This window comes from Penicillium cosmopolitanum, assembly GCF_028827165.1.
Source record: "Penicillium cosmopolitanum strain IBT 29677 chromosome Unknown utg000012l:1.0-3308103.0:1.0-3310761.0, whole genome shotgun sequence".
Classification (NCBI taxonomy): Eukaryota; Fungi; Ascomycota; class Eurotiomycetes; order Eurotiales; family Aspergillaceae; genus Penicillium; species Penicillium cosmopolitanum.
Window position 1 is genome coordinate 2991369 of NW_026622682.1, and position 22246 is coordinate 3013614.

Genomic DNA, 22246 nt, shown 5'->3' on the forward strand with positions numbered 1-22246 from the left:
CTTGTTTTCGTCCTCTCTGACAAGGATCTCTGGGCACAGCATCCACATTCCCGGCTGCAGCATCCACCTCGACCTGCACAGTCTTGAACCATTTCTTCGCGCATATACCAAAGAGGATCGAGCCTTAAGCGATAATAGAGATTTTTCACAAATAGTGGAAGTTCAGAAACCAGCCTAAACATGGTATACTCATCCTTTACCCGTTGTGCTTGAGTACGCCTTATCTTGGAATCAAACTCCTCCACTTCCATAGTATCATTAGTGAGGTCTGTGGTCTTTTTCAAGGCTTTAGCTTTGTAGCTTAGGCTCTCCTCGCGTTGAGCTAGCAAACGGATATGGTGATCGAGACGAAATATTGCGATAAGTTTGGTTTTCTCAACGGAATCAGGGCCAGAACGCAGATCGGGACCATCCGAACAAAATTTCGTAAATCTGTGGTAACTTCCCATGTTGTGTGTAGTAATTGAAGGAGGCTTGGTCAATATGTGATTTCGTATTGAGAGTGAAAAACTTGACAGATTCGATCGAGGGCAAAGAAACGAGAAAAAGGTCGATAAATGACGCGTTGACTTTTTCCGAGTCCCAAGTTGGCCAGCATGAAGATTCAAGATTCAAGACTCAAGATGGTACTAGTAGCGTGGTTGATTTCCCAGGCCGCGGCCCGAAATCGACGGAGCTTCCCACCTTGGAAGATACTAGACCAGTTTGGATTCACCACCAAACTATAATGACGAACGGTAGCTTAGCTCCGAGAAAATGATAAAATGATTCAGGGAGTTTTGAGGCTACGACCTACTACTACTAGTAGTAGTATGGTGTCAAGTTCAATTTTATATCTCTTTCTACACTGTACTGAGCTGGGATAACTCAACCGCGAGCCATAGATAGGCACTAGACTTAATCTGAGAAGAAAACTAAATTTCGATTCTTTCAATTCAGCCATTTAGTCTTCCAAGTTCGTTCCTTATTCCGCTTTAGTCCAAACAGCCAAATGCCCCTCATTCACATATTCCAGTCTCCTGAAGGAAGAATTCGATGAATCGCATGGAACAATCCATGGAAAGAGCATGATACTGACGAGACGCGTAGATGGCACGCCATGGGTCTCCATAGATTTTCTCTGGGTAGGCGATCATATCAGCGGCGTCTTTGTAACGGAGAGAAACACCCGATGGCAGACGAGAAGCGAGTTGTTGGGCAGCTGATCCTTCACAACGGCCGAAAACGTAGGCAGCCCCTCATGTATCAAGCCTGCCTACCCGGCAGCGGCCGCGGATGCTGGGGATTGTCGCTTATTATGTTTCGTTTCTTGTTTGTTTTTGTTTTCATCCCTGCTTCCTCTTTCCTGTTCTTTTCTTTTCCGGTTTGTCGCCGTGTGTTGTATTGTCTTCCCCTTGTTCGCTTGTCTATTTGGGCGGGGACGAACTTGGTTTAATTGGACACCATGCCCCAATTGTCCAGTACATGTATATAGAGCCCGACTTCTCAAACAAACATCCATTCAAACCTCCTTGAATTCCATCGTCCCGGCAAGATAATCTTCGGAGGCGTAACCCGGTCACGACCTGCGCATCTTTTTCACCTAAGTACCTACCTGGACAGATGCCTGTCAGAAACCGAGTATACTCCTGGTCCAGCACTGGTACTAGTAACACCTCATTCTCATCTTATGCTTGGAATTCCACAGCCACTCACCAGTATACGAAGCACGTTTCTGTCTATCTGAGGCTTTAGCTTTGGAAGTTATAAGTTTTTTCTCGGCGTCGAACGTTAATTTCTAAGTATTTGTAACCCCTGAAAACTAAACTCAAACCTCGAAAGTATTGAACAAACCACTCCACAATATCCCTCAGAAGTCCCACTGCTTCATCCACTTCTCGAATAGGATCGCATCGATTTCCTTCAAATCTCTCAAAGTCTTACTTGCAACCTGTGTTTTGGTTGTCTCAGTCCATGGCCCAGCCTCATCACTGTAGGTAATTGCCTTGAAAAAGTCTAGAATCTTGAGAGCAGGCTTGTCTTTGAGATCGTTCTCCGTGGGGTTTGTGAAGCCCTCGAGGGTCTTGACCCATGTGTGAACATCAACCGGCTCAACATCGAAGTACTTGGTGACTGCTGGGATCAGAGATTCCCAGTCTGCGGTCTTGGGATTGACAATATGGAAGGCAGCGCATAATTCCTCCTCTTGGGTAATACGTCTCGTGCGAACAATATCTGCGATGACCTTGGCCGTGATATCCTGAAAATGAAAATGTTAGCTAATATTCCTAGAGAGGCAAAACCGAATGAAAGCATAGTAACGTACCACTGGAACCCATTGTACAGAAACCGATCCAAGCGATTTCGGAATTTGCTTAATCGTCTTCGAAGATGCGACCAAGGATGGCACCCATTCTTGTTTGTTCCACATTCCCTTCTCTGTTGTCGGACCTCCAATCTGACCAACTCGGTGAATACTGGTCGGGACGCCGCATTTGGCCGAGGCTGCTGCGCAGATTCGCTCAGAAACGTGTTTTGACTCACCGTATCCCTGGCGAAGGACCGAGCTCGGGTCACTGAAAATAATTTCAGGAATTGATGGGCCTTGGCTATAGCCTTCAATGGTCGAGATGGATGAGATGAAGTGAATGTGGGCATTTCTTTCGCTGGAAATGCTGAAGTCAACAAGTCGACGAACGCCCTCGATGTGAGGTTGCTCGAATGCCTCAACTCTGTGGTTGAAGTTGACCTTCCACGCGTTGTGGATAATTGTATCGACGCTTTCCAGTAGCTCCTCGTATTTTGTTTCATCGAGTCCAAGTCTTTCATCGCCAAAGCGTGCTTGAAGGAATTCTACTCGGCGTGGGAACTTGTTGAAACCCACTAGGCCCTTCTCACGGAGACTCTGCAGTTGTCTCGGGGCGGCGTCGTCGGACCGGTTGAGACAATATATCTTTGAGACGCTGAGGTCTCGAAGAAGCTCGTGCAAAAGATATGCGCCGAGGGAACCCGTGGAGCCAGTGAGAATGACAGCGTGACTTACGCCAACATCGTCCGAGTATTTTCCCAACGATTCCAGCGATTCTGGCTTCGCGGTCCTCGTCACTTTCCACAACTTCTTCCGCAGACACAGAATCGTTGCCTTGGAGAAGGTCATATACATAACTGGTGAGCTGTACGATGGTTGGGCGAGAGTAGAGCTGCGAGTTTCCAAAGGCTGCATTCAAGTCCGGTCGCGCGGATTGAAGAGAGGCCTGGAGGATTTGACCTAAACGGAGTGTCTGTAGGGAGTCGACCCCCAAAGCAAATATGTCGGCATTTTCCTCAGTTGACTGCCCTTCTAAGATGTCTGACAAAACCTGGGTTATGAATTCTGCGATATCCGTGCGAGAAGCGTCCTTTGCGAGTTGATCGACAGTGATTTGATCTCCCGCCTCATAAAGGGCGTCAATCTCTGCCTCATAGTCGCTAACAGTAGCACGTCGCTTGATAGTATTTTTTGGGGTGAGCTGGAATGGCTTTGATTGAGATGAAATGGTGATTCGCTCTTTCATAAGCTGAGCATAACCGGGGGCTACTTCATTCGCCTTCTGGGCCAACGGCCAGATCTCGTCAACCAAAGTATTTGGTTCTCCATTCCAAAGGGACCAGTTTGGCTCTATAATTGCAGCCGCTTGGAAACGTCCCTGTCCAACCACCAAAGTAAGGTGCACGAGTGGGTGGCTTGAAATAGTCTCCTCCGTTAGGGTGGGATTGAACTTTTCTCCGTTACTGAGAACGATGAGATCATCCTGGCGACCGGCATAGAGCCACAGTCCATTTCTTACTGGATGAGGGGAGAATAAATCGCCAGTGCGGTACTCGGTCTTGTCCGGGTATGTATGGAAAACTGCCTTGCTTTTGCGATCTTCTCCTCGCTGCACGACGAGCTCATATAGTCCGTCGCCAACGTCCTGCATTTCTGAGCCAGCATTGGGGTTGAACTCCAGATAGCCCCAGTCTGTTTTGTCTTCTGGGATCAAAGCTGGAAATATACAGCATTCGCTTGTTCCCAGAACCGACTGGAGCAGCACAACTTCTGCAATGCGACTTCCCACCTCTGATGCCAATGGCGAGCCTCCATAAGTAACGTAATCGAATTTGGATAGGCAGTTTAATCCGAGATCTGACTTGCTCATATCATCCAAAATAGATGAGCCCATAATAGTCAATTTGGGTTCAGTTTCCCTGAGAATTTGATCAAGCATTTCATCTGTCAATGGCCTCTCTGGGCTAAGAACAAATGGGGTCAGATACGCAATGGGCATCATTATGCCGAGGATACCCATCAGATGAAAGAAAGGACTCATCAAAAAGTGCAACTTCCCCTTGCCTTCGACAGGAGCAAAACTACACCGTCTACCCTCTGGAACTGGTACCAAACCGATAGTTTCAATCGTCTGGAGATATCCATTTGTCATCGGGACTGGCTTGGGCATTCCTAAATAGGATAATTAATTAATTTTTTGTTTTATTCCAATATCCAATATTCAGTGCAGTGGGGATTTTACCTGTTGTTCCGGAGCTGTGGATGTAGATTGCCACGCGATCCTCTTCATCTTCAAGGGTCTCCTTCACCTCAGGAGAGGCAGTTTTTCCATCGCGGTCGAATAATTCCCACAGTTCTGGAATTTGGACGACTACCAAGGATGAATTCGTCGTCTTTAATTCCTCGGCCTGGCGGGCTTTGTCCGCGCTGTAGACAACTTTGGAAGAACGTGTGGCCTCCAGGACATATCGCGACGCTTGCTCTGAGTTCCTCGTTGAAAGAAGAAGTGCCTAGGGTCTCATCAGTACGCGAGCCCCGTATAGGAGTACATTTTCATTCTTACAGTGTGTCTCAGTCTCATACATGCAAAGATAAAAGCTGTATAGCGGATGTCATTTGCTCCGACATAGGCGATGGTCTCTGGCTCAGTTGAAGATGCGACATTTTCTTGAATCCACAGCGCTGTGCGATTGATAGCACTGACGAGTTTCTCAAAGTCAATATTCACCCATCCTTCAGAGATATCAGACGAGACCGGGTGGATACAATAGAGTGTCCCCGGGTCGTTCACTGCGATGGAATCGACAATTCGTAGTGGTGTTCGTTCAACCTCAAAAATTCCCATTTTAGTGATATAATTGAATTAAAATCAGGATACTATCGCTCTGAACTCAATGATCAGGGGCACTTTATAGTTAATTTCCAGCTCACCTATCCCCGCACCTGTGGTGGTCTCGCCGTGCATCCATTGCATGAGTCGTGGTGGCACGTGTAATGAGGTCGCTTGCATCGGATCTGTAGAGCTATGCGCATCTCGAGTTGTACAGCAGGGAGCTCTAGCTGAATAATGGAGCAATCAGAACTGCGAGTCTTTGATCGATCAATAGTTAGTGGAGCTCGATTATCGCGAGATCGTCGATATGACATATCTATTATCCCTCCTGCAAACGGACCCACACCATCTGCATAGGAAACTCTCTACAGGTGCAGAAAAGGGAGTCTAATGCAGGTTTGCCTGGAACCCATTGCAGTCTTCAGCATGAGCAAAGATTTGGGTTACAAATCGATCATCAAATTAGGTTCATCTACGAAGTACGTTGCCAGGCCAAAGCAGGTTGGGCTTTCCGTGCCCAACTAGCGGTGAAAATTTAGCTGGTCGTCTGCGAGGCAGCTGGATGTCCTATAATTCAGGTATGCGAGAATAGCTTTCTCAGCCGCGCCACACAAATACCTGCTTGATCAAGAGTTCATCCGGATCTGCAGCCCCACGAGCACGTATTAACTTGAGGGCCCCAGCTCCATTGCTTTGGGCATCAATGACTGTAGATCCAAGTGCGAGACCGATCATCTCTTTCTCTGTACTGGAGCCCATCAGATTGAGTCGAGCTCGATTTTCCATGTGAGGGAAGGAAATAGGTATGATTCCATTTAATCGATGTCGACATAGTACGCGACATTATCAAGTACAGGGGTTACCCAGACAGATATCTAACAAGCACCCATTTCGACCAATATCTCATGATAAAATTTAACCATCTTTCACAACACTGTAGGTTCTTGGGCAAGATTCTCGAGGTCCCAGGTGAATCTTGCTGCCATTAAATATGACACGCTTTCACCCCGCATTCATTTCCTTGTGGCCGAGACAATCCATCTGTAAATTCAACATTGCATGATTTCATGGGGTTTTTTGTTCACTATTATGGTGCTTCAAATTTCTGAATGGTGAAGCTACCTTACAATACCATGCAAATATTTTCTTTTCCTTTGTTATCAGTATTTTCATCAAGTCTTATATCTGTCATTCCATTTTGAGCACTTTCAATTCTTTGCCTTTTCTCTCGATCTCCTTACTTCCTGTCGTAGCTCTTATGGCTTGCAGGTGGCAGGCAGTGGCATGAAAATGCATATATGCATGCGATAGTCGGTGAAAAGTCCCTCCCCATCTTTTCCCCTCTTCACACACATCGCGCCAAAGACTTAGTAAAACTTTCCTCCGATGACATTTCGACGCTGAACTTTTGTTTCTCAATTTTTGTCACATGCATTATAGAACAGATTTCCACAAAGATTGAGCTGAATTATTCTCGAGACCTAGGCTTAGTTTTCGGTCATTTGGTGTCTTTGATCGCAATTGATGATCTCGGTGATACAACCCAGCTCCAATACAAACAACTACATCCTGTCGAATCATAGATTTAAATTTTAAACTCTATCCTCATCATATCTCATTGCTTTCTTTTCTCCCTTCATACTTTTCCTTCCTTCTTCCCACTGTAATTCAAGCTAGCACATTCCTCCGATCGATAGGCACCCTGATTCATCGTACTCATGTCTTTTGGAGGAGCGAATAATATGAAGCTTCCTATTTTTTTTATCTACAATCTGAACGAGCCCTAGAATTTATTTAACTATAGTCTAAACGCTATGTCCTCGGATCAAATCTGGCAGTTCATTATACCACGTATTTTGGACAAAGGTCTATAAAAGCCCCATTATTAACCCCTTGTTGACCGCCCTACTCTCTGCCTTCCCAGGGGAACAAGTAGCTACCTAAGATGGAATAGATTGGCCAATTTTTCTGTCTTAGTTAGCTACTAGTCTTTCACTAGAAGGTAGTCAATAACTAATGGTGGGCAATAGGAGGTTTCAAACTTTTATAACGCCACTTTATTGGTCGAAGGATTACCGAGCATGTTAAAGATATGAAGGATGTCTGGAAGAGACATCTCGCTGTTGAATCCTAGTAGATAAGGAGTGTGGTGATGTAAGTATGACCTCATCCCCCATCTTTCATCCTCAGGCTCCAATCCATCCTCTCATCCATCCCGATCCATCCTCCCCTATAGTATTAGCATCACCCGCCATGCTTCATCATGAATTCTCTATCTCCGAAGTAATAATGATGGGAGGATTTATTCTACAAAGATCGGGCTTCAGAAGCGAATTTTGCTTTTTATTATTGAATTTATCAAGCGCTGGTCGCTCTATGTCGCAAAATACATACATGTAGTGTTTAACTCTTGGTACAAATTCTAAAAATAAATTAAGCTCATGTGGAGACATTGCGGGTTGTGGAGTAAATCAACATCCGACGACAGGGGAAAAATGGAATCAAAGCCAGGAAAACCAAAACAAACCCCTTCAAAGTAAACACCACGATAGCCTCAAGAAAAAAAAAGAAGCAAAAAAGGGGGCTCATTAATAGCTAGGCCTTGATCATGAGGTTCCGACGCGTGGGAGTTCTCTGGGGAGGGTTCCTCTCTTACAGGCCCGAAGGCGCCCTTTAACAAACGTAGCCTAGTTTGAATCGTTGGTGGGGGAAATCGCGCGCCTCTGCAACCCGGTACTCGGCGTTTGCCGGACTCGAACCTGTTACCTCAAGGTCCCCATCGCGTTTGCACGGTCAGGGTGCTGCCTTGAACCAGTGAGCCACGCTGGCAGGTTAACAATCCCCTTCCAATTTGCAAACAAATCCGAGCTTTTGGTAACTTTTTGGGGTCTTTCTGGATGTTTTCTTTGATTAGTTTTATTTTTTATTGTTTTATTTGTCTTTAGAGACTCTTTTCTTCGTGTCTGACTCTTTCAAATATCATTTTCTGGTCGATTGCCGTTTTCGGGACCCGATGGGCTTCGGATGAGATGAGAGAAAGATGAGGTCATCTACCATACGAGCAGAGCATAGTAAACATGATTATAGCTTGGAATTGACAGTAGTACGGTGTATTCACATCTAACTTGTAGTATCAACATAAACTTCGATATAACAAACAAACTTATCTCAATCGGATCACTCAAGGACAGTGGGGGTATCATGCATGGGCAGGTAGGGCAAGGCAGAAGGCGGAGACGGATAAGACGACAGATTCAGAAGGTTGGTATTTACAGCCGGACTTGACCACCGGTCACTCGAGCCCAATCCTTCGGCTCAAAAGGAACATAAGTGCTTCCCTGCAGCCAGTAGAGACGGTCATTCTTAGAGACCAACGAGGGATCAACACCCTCACTGCGTAGTACATGCTTTTGCTGCTTGTTGTTGCCAGTAGACTGCATCTCAGTTGTGACGCGAAGGAAAAAGAGGCGCCGCAAACCGCGGCAAATTCTGAAGGGTGTGAGCCGCCAAGCTGTCCAAGGTGGCTCGAGATGGCTCCAATGCAGGACCAGAGGTACCGCTGGCCACCTGCTGGTTGAAGACAATGGCGGCACACCCAGCACGACCGTCGTGGTTAGGCAGAACCACTCCGTATACGTTAGCTTCATGAACCTCTGCGTGTGAGCCGAGAACCTCCCCAACCTCGTTTGTAGACACATTCTCGCTCTTCCAGCGGTAGGTGTCGCCGAGTCGGTCGGAGAAGAACCAACGACCATCTCTATCCCAGCGCACCATGTCGCCAGTGCGGAAATAAGCGTCGCCCTTTTTCAGCACATCGCGCACAATCTTGCTCTCTGTCGCCTGGTTGTTCTGGAAATATCCTTGGAAGTTGGCTTTGGGATCGTTCGCATCGATGACGAAGAGTAGCTCGCCGGGATCACCTCGAGGCACCTTCTTGCATAGACCTGTCTTCGGATCACGCCACGGCTCCTGGGTCTCGTGGTCGACGTCCACAATAGCTGATCCACGGCCAAGAATGAAGTTACCCAGTACACCGTTACGCCCGATCGCACCGGCTGAAAAGTCGTTGGAAGATTGGTTCCAAGAACCGGATGTGCCCTCCGTAGCTGCGTAGAACTCGCAAATGGTGGGGATGTTGAAGCGTTCCTTGAAGCGATTCCAAATGTCAGGCGGAGACCGTTGCCGAAGGCAACTCGAATGTTATGCTTCTTGTCCAAGTCTTCTCCAGTGGTCGCGTCGATCTCGGGAGGTACAGCCATGATGTAACGAAGGGTCTCGCCCACGTACTGGATGATTGTTGCGTCGTTCTCGCGAGCTTCCTTCATGAAGGTACGCGCGGAGAACTTGCGGCCAATCACAAGGGTCGCCCCGTTAAACAAGCAAGTGACGAAGCCCATAATATAAGCGGAGGAATGATACAAGGGCATACACTGTTTGGGTCAGCCAGAGTCCTTATGTTGGAGAGATAATCAAATCTTACCGTGAAGAAGCGATCCGAGGGGCCGACTTTCATCCAATCGCCTACGAATAAGGAGGCAGCCCAGCACTTTTTCCAGCAGACAATAGCCGGCTTGGGAAGGCCTGTGGTACCACTTGTATAGATCAATAAAGCCATGTCGCGGGCAGCCTGCCCGCCACGGACCTTGTCCTCTTCGCGCGCAGGCTCCATTTCTAGAACCTCGGCTTCGATTTCAGGTGTATGGAAGACGACTTCGACCGGGCCTTTCCCATCACGGAAGCTCTCTGAAGCAAATGTTTTCAGCTGTTCTGGCGGGAAGCAGTTGCGGACTTCCTCGTCGACAATCAGGAGCTTGGCACTCGAGGTCCGAACCGAGTGGGTCAAGGGCTTGCCGGACAAGTTGTAATTGATGAAAGCGGGAATCGCGCCGATGCTCCATAGACCCAAGGTCATAAAGATGAAGGTCGAGGAGTTCATAAAGTCGATGGCGACGATATCTTTTTGACGAACGCCGCGGACATTCTTGAACCAGGCTCCGTAGCGCAGGGCCATCAGGTAGGTCTCCCGGAAGGACCAGGTGCGGCCGTTGTACACGATAAAGTCATTATCTGCGGTCGTGGGAGAAAGCGCTTGGGCCTCGAGGTTATAGAAGAGGTTCAAACGGTCACCACGCTCGGCGACGCGCGCCTTAAGGGCCATCTTTAACCCTGAGGTGATGAGGCCAATGTCGTGGGAGAGCGCCCATCGTGCATTCAGGTAGGCTGCGGCTGCGGCTGCGGCGGGTAGGGCGATCTTCAAAGGGAGGTCTAACCAAACAGTCAGAGCGATTAGCAGAGTTATGGATATGGTTGTCTTGGCAATGGGCAGGTGTGCTTACCAGAGACCAAAGGAAGCGGCATAGCTGCGGTGTGAGGGGGCGAAGGGGCAGAGTTGTACAGCAGTTGAATAGATTGTACTTAGAATTGGGACTAAAGGACCATAGCAAGGAGGAAAAAGGGGAGGAGACACCGATGAATAATGAAGAGATTAAGAGATGGATTGATGAGGTGAGGTGGATGGAGGTGGAGTGGTTGAAGTGGAACTTGATGTGGAGCAGGTGAAATGCAAAGATGCCGAGGCTCGGACTTGCCGCGTTGCTCCGTTGGTGGCACAATCGAGTTATGCGTACAGTGGTAGTACTAGGGAATGGACTTCGTTGAATTGCAGATATTACTACTAGTGTTACGAGTACTCTGTCATTGACTTTATGCTAGTAGATGTCTAGCATTATTGTCCATATAGTATTCAATAACTACCTAGGTACCCAGGTGGCAATCATTAGACATATTCGATCATCTATATATATCCACATCGACATTGGGTAGTACACCAACCCTCTCAATTTATACAACCAGGTGGGATCAAGTTAAAATTTCAACTGCATCTCCCTCAAATGTGAAACATGCCCTGTGTCACAAGAGACCTGAGCAGATGCGACCGGAATATATCCTGCTGGTAGTAGGGTTCAACCTCCACATGGTTCTGACGGTGAAACCTTTGCAGCTGCACATGCATGCCAACTGTTAGTATGCTTTATTGATACCTTCTTTCCTCTTTTCTTTGTCTTTTTTTCCCCCCACGTCGTGCTATTGCGCTGACTTCACCTTCTTGATCGATGGGACATTCTCATACTCATCCTCCATGAAGATTCGAAGCGCCTCCAACCCCTTCTCCAGTACCTCCGTCTCACACGCGTATCCAATGCGAACATATCCCTGAAAGTCCTCGCCACCACCGAAGCAGTGACTGCCCGGCACAAACATCACGCCGCTCTTTTCTTGCAGAGTCTCACAGAAGGCAACGTCATTGATAGGCTTCCCCATCTTCGTGAAGCGGACAAAAGCGGTCGTTCCCGCCTTGGGCTTGATCCAGTCGCACGCCCATCGGTGGGAGTCGATGAACTTCTCCAGGATGGCGAGATTAGTCCGGGCAAGGTCGATGTTACGTCTGAGGAGGTTGTGGATGCATTCCGGGGCAAGGGCGAAGCTGGCAACCGCATCGGCGATCTGTCCGACTGAGATTGTAGTATAATCGCGGGAATTGGCACATTTCTCGATCAGGGAGCTGCTCCGTGACGCAATCCATCCCACTCGCAGCCCGGCAAGGCTGTATGCCTTGGAGACTGAGCCGGTCGTGATGCTGTGTTCATAACAAAACGACAGAAGAGATGGGGGGGAATTGCGGATCCATGGGGCTAATGTTGTGGAAGAGAGGGCGGTATACCTCATCGGAGAAGATGGTGATGGAGGATTCGCGGGCGATATTGACTAGACCTTTCAGAGTATCATGAGGAATAATGGCACCGGTTGGGTTCTGGGGGTTGCTGAGGTTGATTTGGTCAGCTCTATTGACTAAGAGTGATCTGTTTATTGTTTGGCCAACACTTACTTGATAATGATCATTTTGGTGTTGGGCTTGATCATCACTTTCAGCTCCTCGAGATCGAGCTGCCACCCATCCGCCTCCTTGGACTTCCATAGACTGACTTCGGCGCCGAGCGACTCAGGCACTGAATAGAGTTGCTGGTATGTCGGGTAATGACAGATTACATGGTCTCCCGGGCCCACCAGGCTGTACAGAACGAGAAAATTGGCCTGTATCGCGCCCGCCGTGATCAAAATATTATCTTTGGGTAAAAGTGCTGTTGTTTTGGCCGAGTATAGATTGGAGAGTGTTTCTCGTAATTGATCCGAGCCCCGGATGGCACCGTAGGTGAGCTTGGTGGATTGGAGCTTGCCCAATGGGTCTGTTTCCTTGTCCTCGGACAGAGCGCGGAGGTCGTCAACCGAGACTGAGGCACAGCAGGTTTCTGCAGTGTTGAACTTGGCTGTGGTTTCATACTTGTCCATCCACTAGAATCTTTCAGCATGCCAAACATACAGTAGCCACTGGAGGGGCAGTGATAGGAATGCGGGGAGATACCTGCTCAACGGCGAAATCCTCTAGCTTGACCATGATGGCGAGTGGGTATGCAACAGGCCAATGGATATGGGTCGTTCAGAAGTATTTCACACAATTGCAGCTCCTGCTGGTCGTGATCCACCGTGACCTTTTGGGTGTTGGGTTTGTAGAAAAGAAAGATTTCTAGAAGCGTTGGGCTTGTCGGCGTTGATGCCGTGTCACGTGGAATCCCCGCATTGAAGCAGCACTACTCGTACTACTAGTTGTAAAGCAAAGTGCAAAGTGCAAAGTAGGCGCAGAAGGGAGGAGGAGAAAAATAATGGAAAAATCATAGAAAATAGGTTAAGTCATAGCGAATAAGAGGATATTAAGTGACCTACTATTAGCCAAACCCAAACACTCACTATGTGCTAAACACCCACTAAAGCAAGGCTGTTCCTGAGCTGCAGCAACCCGCACCGCCTCCGCCCGCGTCATCGGGGCCAACGCCAACGAACCTCCAGCCTTACTCCACTTCATTTCACTCCATCTCCATCTCACCTCCACCTCCTCTCACCTTCCTCAACCCTCTCAATATATCATCATCCTCTACTTTTGGATGTCGAACTATCGCTAGCCTCCTCCGGCGACTCATCTGCGCTCTCTTCCTCCGGTCGCCGCCGTGGTAATTGGGTGCCAGCCACCCCTACACAAGATGCGGTCATCCGCATCCTTCCTCTCGTTGATCGCCTTGGTCACCTTATCCGCCCCGGCGATAGCTTCGAGTAACTATTCAGATACAACTCTTGTCTCCCCATCCTTCTCTATCCTCGATGATCGACCTCCGAACTGCCCTCCCTGCTTCAACTGTCAGCTCGACAAGTATGACTGCACCCATTTCTCCCCATGCAACAGCTTCACCGGCAAATGTACCTGCCCATCAGGTTTTGGTGGAGATGATTGCTCAGCCCCAGAATGCGGCGCCCTATCCGATGGTACAAATCGTCCCATCCGTGAAGGTGATACATGCGAGTGCAAGGATGGCTGGGGTGGCATCAACTGCAACGTCTGCCAAAACGATAACGCCTGCAATGCCATGATGCCAGAAGGAAAGGATGGAGTCTGCTACAAAGAAGGTGTCACCGCCAAGGAGAACTTTCAAATGTGCGATGTGACCAATCGAAAGATTCTTGATCAGCTAGGTGATCGGAAGCCGCAAGTGACCTTCTCGTGTAAAGACGACGATAAGTCCTGTAACTTCCAATTCTGGGTTGATCAGGTCGAGTCTTTCTACTGTGGTCTGGACACTTGCGACTGGGACCTCAAGACCGAAGTCGGTGCTAACACTACTAACTATCGGTGCGAGAATGTCGAGTGCAAGTGTATCCCCGGCCGCTTCTTGTGCGGCGAGAACGGATCTATCGATCTCAAGGACTTCTTAGCACAACTGATTAAAGGCCCGGCCACGTTTTCCACCAAGGCTACCCGGGAGGGGAGCAGCAGCGTCTTCTCGGAGCCCCAAATGAACACTCTGATTAGCGGTGTATTTGGTGATCCCAGCATCTTCTTATCCTGTGACTCTGGAGAATGCCTCTATAAGACGAACATTCCTGGCTACGAGCGTCCGGTCAAGACGATTAACACTCCTCTCATTGCAGGCGTGATAGCTGGCTGCGCACTCTTCGTTGTCGCAGCGATCTTGGTCGTCTGGTATCTTTCTCGCCGTGCCGCCCGCCACAACTACATTCGCCTCTCTCTGTCTGATGATTCAGATGATGAGACCGCAAGGTTGCTTGCCGAACACCGACCGGCTGCTCTTTACTGGGACAATGTGTCGTATCATCTCAATGGCAAGGAGATTCTCTCCGACATCCAAGGTGCATGCACTCCTGGACAGATCACTGCAATCATGGGCGCCTCGGGCGCTGGTAAGACCTCGTTTTTGGACATCCTGGCACGGAAGAATAAGCGAGGTGCCGTTTCAGGCAACTTCTACGTGAACGGCGAGAAGATTGACGATAATGATTTCAAAACCATGACTGGATTCGTTGACCAAGAGGACACAATGCTACCGACCTTGACTGTTCATGAAACAATTCTCACCAGCGCTCTTCTGAGACTGCCGCGGGACATGAGCCGGGCGGCGAAGGAGCAGAAGGTCTTGGAAGTCGAGAAGCAACTTGGTATTTCCCACATCAAGGACCAATTGATCGGTTCGGAAGAGGGTAGGGGCCGTGGTATCTCTGGCGGTGAGAAGCGTCGTGTTGGTATCGCTTGTGAGCTTGTCACCAGCCCTAGCATTCTCTTTTTGGATGAGCCCACCAGCGGGTTGGTATGATACTCCCTCACCTTTTGTTTGAGAGCCTAATAGCTAACAAAATCCACCTCTAGGATGCTTTCAACGCTTTCAATGTGGTCGAGTGCTTGGTCACTCTGGCCAAGACTTACAACCGCACTGTCATCTTTACTATTCACCAGCCTCGCTCGAACATCGTTGCTCTTTTCGACCGATTGATTCTTCTCGCCGAAGGTCGCGCCGTCTACTCGGGCCTTTTCTCATCGTGCCAACAATATTTTGACGAGGTTGGATACTCTTGCCCGGCTGGATTCAACATTGCCGACTATCTTGTGGATCTTACTATGCACGCCAGTGGCGCGCATTCCAATGGTGCCTATGAAGTGTATATCGACGAGAGCGAACAACTAGACGGACAGACAGGTCCGCCCAGAACGGCTTCAAGCAGTCTGAGAGCGGTCAAATCCGTCGCCAGCGTGTCCAATGTCAGTTTCGAAGACAATTCTAGCAGCGCCGCAGAGCAGACGCGGAGACCGAAGAATAAGCGACGCATTTCAGTGAAGCAGCAGCAGGAACGCCAGCTGTTCTCACGACGCAAAGACGACCGCCCGACGACGCCTAAGACCGATGAAGAAGATGCCACTTTAGAAGCCTCTGATGCCCAGCAATGGCTGCGACTTTCCCGCCAAAAGCAAGGCCAGGTTCCTCCGCAGATTCTCGATGACCCCGACCAGCTTCCACCACCGGCCCCTGGCACATCGGATCTTGATATCCTCGTTGCCAGCTATGCTGACTCGGATGTGGGTCGATCGATTCATGATGAGATCGTCGCTGCAGTTGAGAGCGCACAGGCTGCCAACGGTTCTGCCAACTCCCATCTCGCTGGCGAGACAGGATTGCAGCCGAAGGGCTATGCTCGCGTCAGCTTGACGCGGCAATTCCTTATTCTATCTCAACGCACGTGGCGCAATCTGTACCGTAACCCGATGCTGATGCTCACACACTACGCCATCGCGATCCTCTTGGCCGTGCTATCAGGGTTCCTCTTCTACGGCTTGACCGATGATATCAAGGGTTTCCAAAACCGCCTTGGTCTATTCTTTTTCATCCTCGCACTGTTCGGTTTCAGCACCCTGACGAGTTTGACGGTCTTCTCATCTGAGCGCCTCTTATTTGTCCGGGAGCGTGCCAATGGCTACTATCACCCGGTGACCTACTTTGCAGCCAAGGTTGTGTTTGATATTGTTCCTCTGCGACTTATCCCGCCCATTATTATGGGTGTTATCATCTATCCGATGACGGGATTGATTGCTGCCTGGCCAGAGTTCCTGCATTTTATGCTGGTTCTGGTTCTGTTCAACTTGGCGGCTGCTAATATCTGCCTGTTTATTGGCATCATCATCCGCGACGGCGGTGTGGCCAACTTGGTTGGCAGTCTGGTGATGCTTTTCAGCTTGCTGTTCGCCGGTCTGCTTTTGAATCACGATGCTATCCCTAGTTCTGCTTTGTGGCTTCAAAGTGTAAGTTTCGCCCTCGAGTCTGTTTCTGTTCTTTCTGAAATTCCCAACTAACGTGGATTTAGCTCTCGATCTTCCATTATGGGTTCGAGGCCCTTATTGTCAATGAGGTCACTTTCCTCACCCTGATCGACCACAAATATGGTCTCGACATCGAGGTACCTGGTGCATCGATCTTGAGTGCCTTTGGGTTCGACACCTTGGCCTATTGGTACGATGTTGCGGGTCTGGCCGTGTTCTCCGGGGCCTTTATTATCATTGCATATGCAGCGATGCACTTCCTGCTTGTTGAGAAGCGCTAGGTCTGTTGATTAGACTGCGTGTTCCGTGGTACTTTGTTTCTTTCCTGTCCTGCGATATGTATTTTTGTTGTATCTCGTTGAGTATATTCGGGACTTAGCTGTTGAGCGCTGGGGATGCCCAATCAACGAGGGATCAAGTGCTGTATATAGACGATATTTATCTGTTCATCTACTTCTGAGTATCTGTAGAAATGAGGAGTAGTGTACTATATTGTAGTCCAGTGTATAGTTACTACTACTTCTACTGTAAAGTGTGTACACAGCCGGGTCGGCACGTGAAGACGTCATGCTTCGCAGTCCAGGCCAACTCCAACTCCAACTTTACAACTTCACACCTTCCACTTCTACTTCAACCCACTTCTACTCACCCTTCTAACATACTCACACCTCTTCCTCCTATTATACCTCCCCACAATAGGTATGTTTAGGGTGGATCTCCAGTCTCATCGAGTTCCCCTCCCAGCCCCTCCATTTCTATTTCCACTCCCCCCCCAGTGGGAAGACCACGCTAGTGCCCACCGCCCAGTTCACACTTCAGACTTCGCTAACACCTCGCAGCTCTCCACCCCCTTGTACCTCTCTTGATTCTCTTATTCCCCACTCGACTTGGGTTATTCTGCAGATTACGCAGCTTCTGATTTGTGAGTCGAGTCATTCCCTTCCCCCCCTTCCTGTTGGTTACCTTGTCGGGGAGTCTCTGTGATTCCGCCGACTTCCCTGGGGACTTTTGGGCCGCGGACCCCACAAAACCCATCTCATCTCCAATTCCGGTGTGCACCTGCGTCTCTGCGGCATTTCGACCCTCCTCCGTCATCCTCCTCCACCTCCGACATCGCGACTTTTGCTCACCAGTTCTTCAGCTAGCGCATACCTCCTCCTATCTGCCCATCATGTCCGGTGAAGCGTGGCTCTATCTGTTGTCGGTGTTGATCAACGCCGTCAACCTCTTCCTCCAGGTGTTCTTCACTATCATGTACAGCGATCTCGAATGGTGAGTACCTCCTACAACGAATTGATTTCCTCAATGCACCTCTCAGGCGGTCGCCTGGGGATGCTCCTTCGCTGCGGACAGCCAGCTAACCTTGACTCCCCCCGGTACAGTGACTACATCAACCCCATCGACCTCTGCAACCGCCTCAACGCCTACATCATCCCCGAAGCCGCTGTCCACGCTTTCCTGACCTTCCTGTTTGTGATCAACGGCTACTGGCTTGCGATCGTCCTGAACCTGCCTCTCCTCGCCTTCAATGCGAAGAAGTACGTCCCGCCCGCGTTTTGCACGCGTTCCTTCCCTCCCCTGGTCTGCTATCGCATCAGTGAGGCTAACATCTATTTTTTTTGTGTCTTTAGGATCTACGACAACCAGCACCTGCTGGATGCGACCGAGATTTTCCGCAAGCTGAATGTGCACAAGAAGGTGAGTCACTGCCGAGCTGCCAGGCTATCGCATAGAATATCGCTAACCCAGCACTCTCCCTCTCTAGGAATCGTTCATCAAGCTGGGCTTCCACCTCCTGATGTTCTTCTTCTACCTGTACAGCATGATTGTGGCTCTCATCCGCGACGAGGGTAACTGACTTCGTACCAAGACCGAGCATGCGATGCGCAATGGTCGTGCCAACTAGCCCCCAGGACCTCCTATATCGGCCGGGTATGTGGTATTTTTCACAGTCATGTCACAGTTCGCCGAGGGTATAAACTGTTGTTTTGAATGCACTGTGCGTGCCTTGGTTGATACACGTTCACTACGACTCCGCCATGGGACCCCGAGCAGCCATCCCTGTGATATACACCGGTGTTGCTAGTGCTCTGGCGGAGTGGGTAGGCGACCCTGGATGATGTGGGAGAATCCTTTCGGTTATTGAGCCCAGATGGTTCGGTTCGACATGCGCTATGTGGAGTAATAGATGGATGATGATCTCTTTTTTCCCTCTTCTTCTGTCTAATGCGGTGGAGTGGAGGTGTGCAGGGCGATTGCTAGCCGGAGAGGTTTATGTTTTTCTCTTCTGGTCTGGTTATCTTGCTCTTTTGTTCCAGTTCTTTTTGCAATTTCTCTGTTAATCTTATCCTGTCGTTCAGCCTGTGAGTTGTATATATCTCCAAGCAGTTTGGCAATGAAGAGCGTACGATACCCAGTGGCATTACTACTAGTAGGAGGAGCAGCAGCAGCAGCAGCAGCAGCAGCAGTAGTACTGGTAGTGTATTTGACAAAGTAATAAGTAATATGTGGATAATTACCTAGGCCTACCCATACAATTAGTACCTCTATTTCATTCCATATTTCATGCAATAGATGCAGTGTAGTGATATAGTTGATGTGGTTGATGTACTTTGACATCGCCAAGTCTCAAGTGGAGCAGGCAAGCTTCCCTCCGCCTACGTAAAATTCCACCCAACTGCAACTCCAACTCCAACTCCAACTCCGATTCAACTTCCACCACCCTTGCGCAGACCTCAACTCACCGGGGTTTCTGCCATTCACACCTTCACAATGTCGGCTTTATTAGGCGCCGGGTACGATTCAAGCGACGATGACTCCGTACCCAAGACCTCAGCAACACCCGCCACCAAAATTGTGGCCGCGCCAGAAGTGAATACAGAGGTTTGGTCCCCCGGTCTCCTACTTCTCCCTACCTCCTTTCACCCCAGAAAAACACCTCGCATATCCATCATGATGACCAGATAAGACTAACGACCCGACAGGATCAAGCACACATGCAAATGACCCTAGCCAACACCTCGTCGCAAGCCCTCACCTACAATGCCACCTACGATGATATGATACGACCGGCCCAAGGCCCGATCAACCCATTCAAGCCCGCCGGTCCAGGCAACGGAATCAAGCGCAAGAATGTCCCGACCGGATTCGCCGAAGAGGCCGCCATCAGCGAGTCGACTTTCTCCGCGCAACACCGTACTTTCCAGAGCTTGGGCTATACGCGCAACCCGACCCTGCCGGATCAGTTTGTCGGGAATATGGAGAATGTCGCCCAATTTGGCGGTCGCGATGTCGTGCAGATGAAGCCTACGAAAGAGAAGTCTGCCTCGTGGCGCGCGAAGCGCCAACGGAAGGGCGATTCGAGTATCGTCGAAGGTGACGGGGCGTATCTGGGCCCCTGGGCGAAATATCAGAATGATCAGCAGTATGATCAGTATGAGGTTGGCGAGGGGGATGATCATGTTTTGGCTAGTGATGAGGAGTTTGTTGAGGAAGATGAGACTCTGGCTACCGATGCGCCCATGCCGGCCATGAGCAAGGAAGCTACCGATTACCAGGGCGATACTTCGAGGGTGGAAACGTCCGAATTCCACGGCTCCGAGCAGTTCGATTACCAGGGTCGGACTTATATGCATGTCCCCCAGGACTTGGATGTCGACTTGCGCAAAGAGGTCGGCAGTATCAAGAATTATGTCCCGAAGAAACTGGTTCATACTTGGAAGTCGCATACCAAGCCTATCACTTCACTTCGTTTCTTCCCCAACTCCGGTCACTTGTTGCTCTCCTCGGCTGCTGATGGAAAGGCTAAGATCTGGGATGTTTACCACCAGCGTGAACTGCTCCGCACTTTCTCAGGTCATAATAAGGCTATCACTGATACGGATTTCCATCCTACTGGAAAGACTTTCTTGACCGGTTCATTCGATCGCAACATCAAGCTCTGGGATACAGAGTACGGCAAGTGTATTGGTCGATTTTCCACGGGTAAGACACCGCACGTCGTACGCTTCAACCCGAGCGCCGAGCACTCGCACGAATTCCTGGCTGGTATGTCGGATAAAAAGATTGTTCAGTTCGATACGCGGTCCGGAGAGCTGGTCCAGGAATACGATCACCATCTGGCAGCTGTCAATACTATCACTTTTGTCGACGATAACCGTCGCTTCATCACTACCTCCGACGACAAGTCCCTGCGTGCTTGGGAATACGGCATCCCCGTTCCGATCAAGTTCATTGCCGAGCCTTATATGTTCGCTCTCACACGTGCGACGCCGCACCCGAATGGAAAATATGTTGCCTTCCAGTCCGGCGATAATCAGATTGTCGTTTACGGTGCTACCGATAAGTTCCGCCAGAATCGCAAGAAGAGCTTCCGTGGGCACAACACTTCCGGCTACGGTATTGATCTGAAGATCTCGCCTGATGGTCAATTCATTGTTTCGGGTGACAGTGCTGGATTTGCTTGCTTCTGGGACTGGAAGACTGGTAAGATGTACCATAAGATCCAGGCTGGTGGGAAAGAAGGCGGTGCTGTTACTTGTTTGGATTGGCACCCGCAAGAGACGAGTAAGGTTGTTACTGGTGGGTTGGAGGGTGTTATCAAATACTGGGATTAGTTATACCAGCTCTGTTGGCGTTGAAAATAATTCCGGGTTTGAATTTATGTTCTGGGAGGGTTTAAGATTCTCATTACTTTCCTTCTTCTGGTCAAGTTCCCTGTAAATTTCCATCCTCCTCCTCATTAGTCGGACAGTCATAACTTCCGACACATTTTATTAGAAAATGCCCACCCATATGGATATTCTCTCTGCGCTGAATAAAACAGCAAATTTGCAACCATGAGACCATATCCTCTCAACCCAGTGCTGTGCATCTCCACCAGAAACCGCACCACACCATCCAGTCCAGGGATCGAAACTTCTTTCTGACAAGTTCTCCTCAACACCAACACGTATCCACAAAGCAGCGATCTTCCATGTCATCCCTGAATATCTACATCAACATCCACGACGGATCCTCGAGCGCGCAGGCGCTTGCTGGAACGAGGGAATCGAGAACGAACACGAACAACCTTCCGTCCAACCCGGCGCGGGATTTGTCGAGCAATGAGACGAAGGAGACGATTATGGCGTCGCAATTCCGCATTGATGGATTTGAGAGACTTCATTAACTTCTCCCCCTCTCGCTCGGAGGGTTGTTTGCATTCGATTGATTCTTTGATCTCCTCGCTCTCTTCGTCGCAGTCAGCTTCATAGCCACTAGTCCGGCTGGAGAGGAAATCCATTGGAGAGGAGGCTCCTGATTGTCGGTATAGATCGTCCAGATCTGCCTTTCTCGCGAGGGGCGACTCGGGGACGCAGGGGATGCAGCGCAGTCGGTTGAGGGTTCCAGAACGGTCTATGGTCGACAGGTCGGTGTGGACAGTAGTAGGAGTTGAGAGGAGCTGTGTAGCTTGTGTGTGAAAGTTAGAGCTTCCAGTGGGAGGTGTGCTGGGGATTTGGACCACTGGGATATAGTTGTCTATCGGCTTGTGGTTGGTTGTCTTGTCAAGCTCGCCGTTTTGACTGCTCGTTGCGGGGGTTGGAAGGGAGACCCTGGTGGGCTTGACGTTGCATGGGAGTTGGATCGGTAGGTCGGGGCTTGATCTGAGAATAGTCAAGTCGTTGATTGCGTCGTAGTCCATGATGATGAGGGACGAATGAAGTTGACGGGAGGGTTGGGTCTTTGAGATGGTTGGAAGGTAGGTTGGAAAGGTGGTGATGGAAGAAGAGGGTGAATAAGAAGAAGAAGAAGAAGAAGAAGAAGAAGAAGAAGAAGAAGAGATACGGGAGGAAAGAAGAAAGATAGAGAGAGAGAAGAGGGAGTTTGTATGTTTGTGCAAAGTGGCAGCTGGAGTGAATGGAGTGACTAAACG

The 22246-nt window shown here is 49.4% G+C and overlaps 7 protein-coding genes across 7 annotated transcripts; 3 read left to right on the forward strand and 4 right to left on the reverse strand.

Moving 5' to 3' along the window:
* Positions 1 to 1849: 1849 nt before the first annotated feature.
* N7509_013878 (uncharacterized protein) lies at positions 1850 to 5132 on the reverse strand (the record flags this gene model as incomplete). The annotated part of the gene is given in 5 exon segments (XM_056638515.1): positions 1850 to 2239; positions 2306 to 3121; positions 3141 to 4459; positions 4530 to 4797; positions 4851 to 5132. 5 exon segments carry the CDS (start codon positions 5130 to 5132, stop codon positions 1850 to 1852), a joined length of 3075 nt encoding a protein of 1024 aa, XP_056482022.1.
* A 3429-nt stretch (positions 5133 to 8561) lies between these two features.
* On the reverse strand, positions 8562 to 10478 carry N7509_013879 (uncharacterized protein; the record flags this gene model as incomplete). Its single annotated transcript, XM_056638516.1, has 4 exons — positions 8562 to 9266; positions 9314 to 9550; positions 9601 to 10385; positions 10457 to 10478. The coding sequence occupies 4 exons, from the start codon at positions 10476 to 10478 to the stop codon at positions 8562 to 8564; spliced, it is 1749 nt and encodes a 582-aa protein (XP_056482023.1).
* A 726-nt stretch (positions 10479 to 11204) lies between these two features.
* Positions 11205 to 12573, reverse strand: N7509_013880 (uncharacterized protein; the record flags this gene model as incomplete). Its single annotated transcript, XM_056638517.1, has 4 exons — positions 11205 to 11732; positions 11842 to 11941; positions 12007 to 12470; positions 12541 to 12573. The coding sequence occupies 4 exons, from the start codon at positions 12571 to 12573 to the stop codon at positions 11205 to 11207; spliced, it is 1125 nt and encodes a 374-aa protein (XP_056482024.1).
* Positions 12574 to 13213: 640 nt separating this feature from the next.
* On the forward strand, positions 13214 to 16613 carry N7509_013881 (putative ATP-dependent permease ADP1; the record flags this gene model as incomplete). The annotated part of the gene is made up of 3 exons (XM_056638518.1): positions 13214 to 14830; positions 14890 to 16314; positions 16377 to 16613. 3 exons carry the CDS (start codon positions 13214 to 13216, stop codon positions 16611 to 16613), a joined length of 3279 nt encoding a protein of 1092 aa, XP_056482025.1.
* Positions 16614 to 17503: 890 nt separating this feature from the next.
* Positions 17504 to 18190, forward strand: N7509_013882 (cornichon family protein; the record flags this gene model as incomplete). Its single annotated transcript, XM_056638519.1, has 4 exons — positions 17504 to 17604; positions 17715 to 17870; positions 17964 to 18030; positions 18098 to 18190. 4 exons carry the CDS (start codon positions 17504 to 17506, stop codon positions 18188 to 18190), a joined length of 417 nt encoding a protein of 138 aa, XP_056482026.1.
* Positions 18191 to 19104: 914 nt separating this feature from the next.
* On the forward strand, positions 19105 to 20948 carry N7509_013883 (WD40 repeat domain-containing protein; the record flags this gene model as incomplete). The annotated part of the gene is made up of 2 exons (XM_056638520.1): positions 19105 to 19215; positions 19317 to 20948. 2 exons carry the CDS (start codon positions 19105 to 19107, stop codon positions 20946 to 20948), a joined length of 1743 nt encoding a protein of 580 aa, XP_056482027.1.
* Positions 20949 to 21310: 362 nt separating this feature from the next.
* Positions 21311 to 22015, reverse strand: N7509_013884 (uncharacterized protein; the record flags this gene model as incomplete). Its single annotated transcript, XM_056638521.1, has 1 exon — positions 21311 to 22015. The coding sequence occupies one exon, from the start codon at positions 22013 to 22015 to the stop codon at positions 21311 to 21313; it is 705 nt and encodes a 234-aa protein (XP_056482028.1).
* Positions 22016 to 22246: the final 231 nt, after the last annotated feature.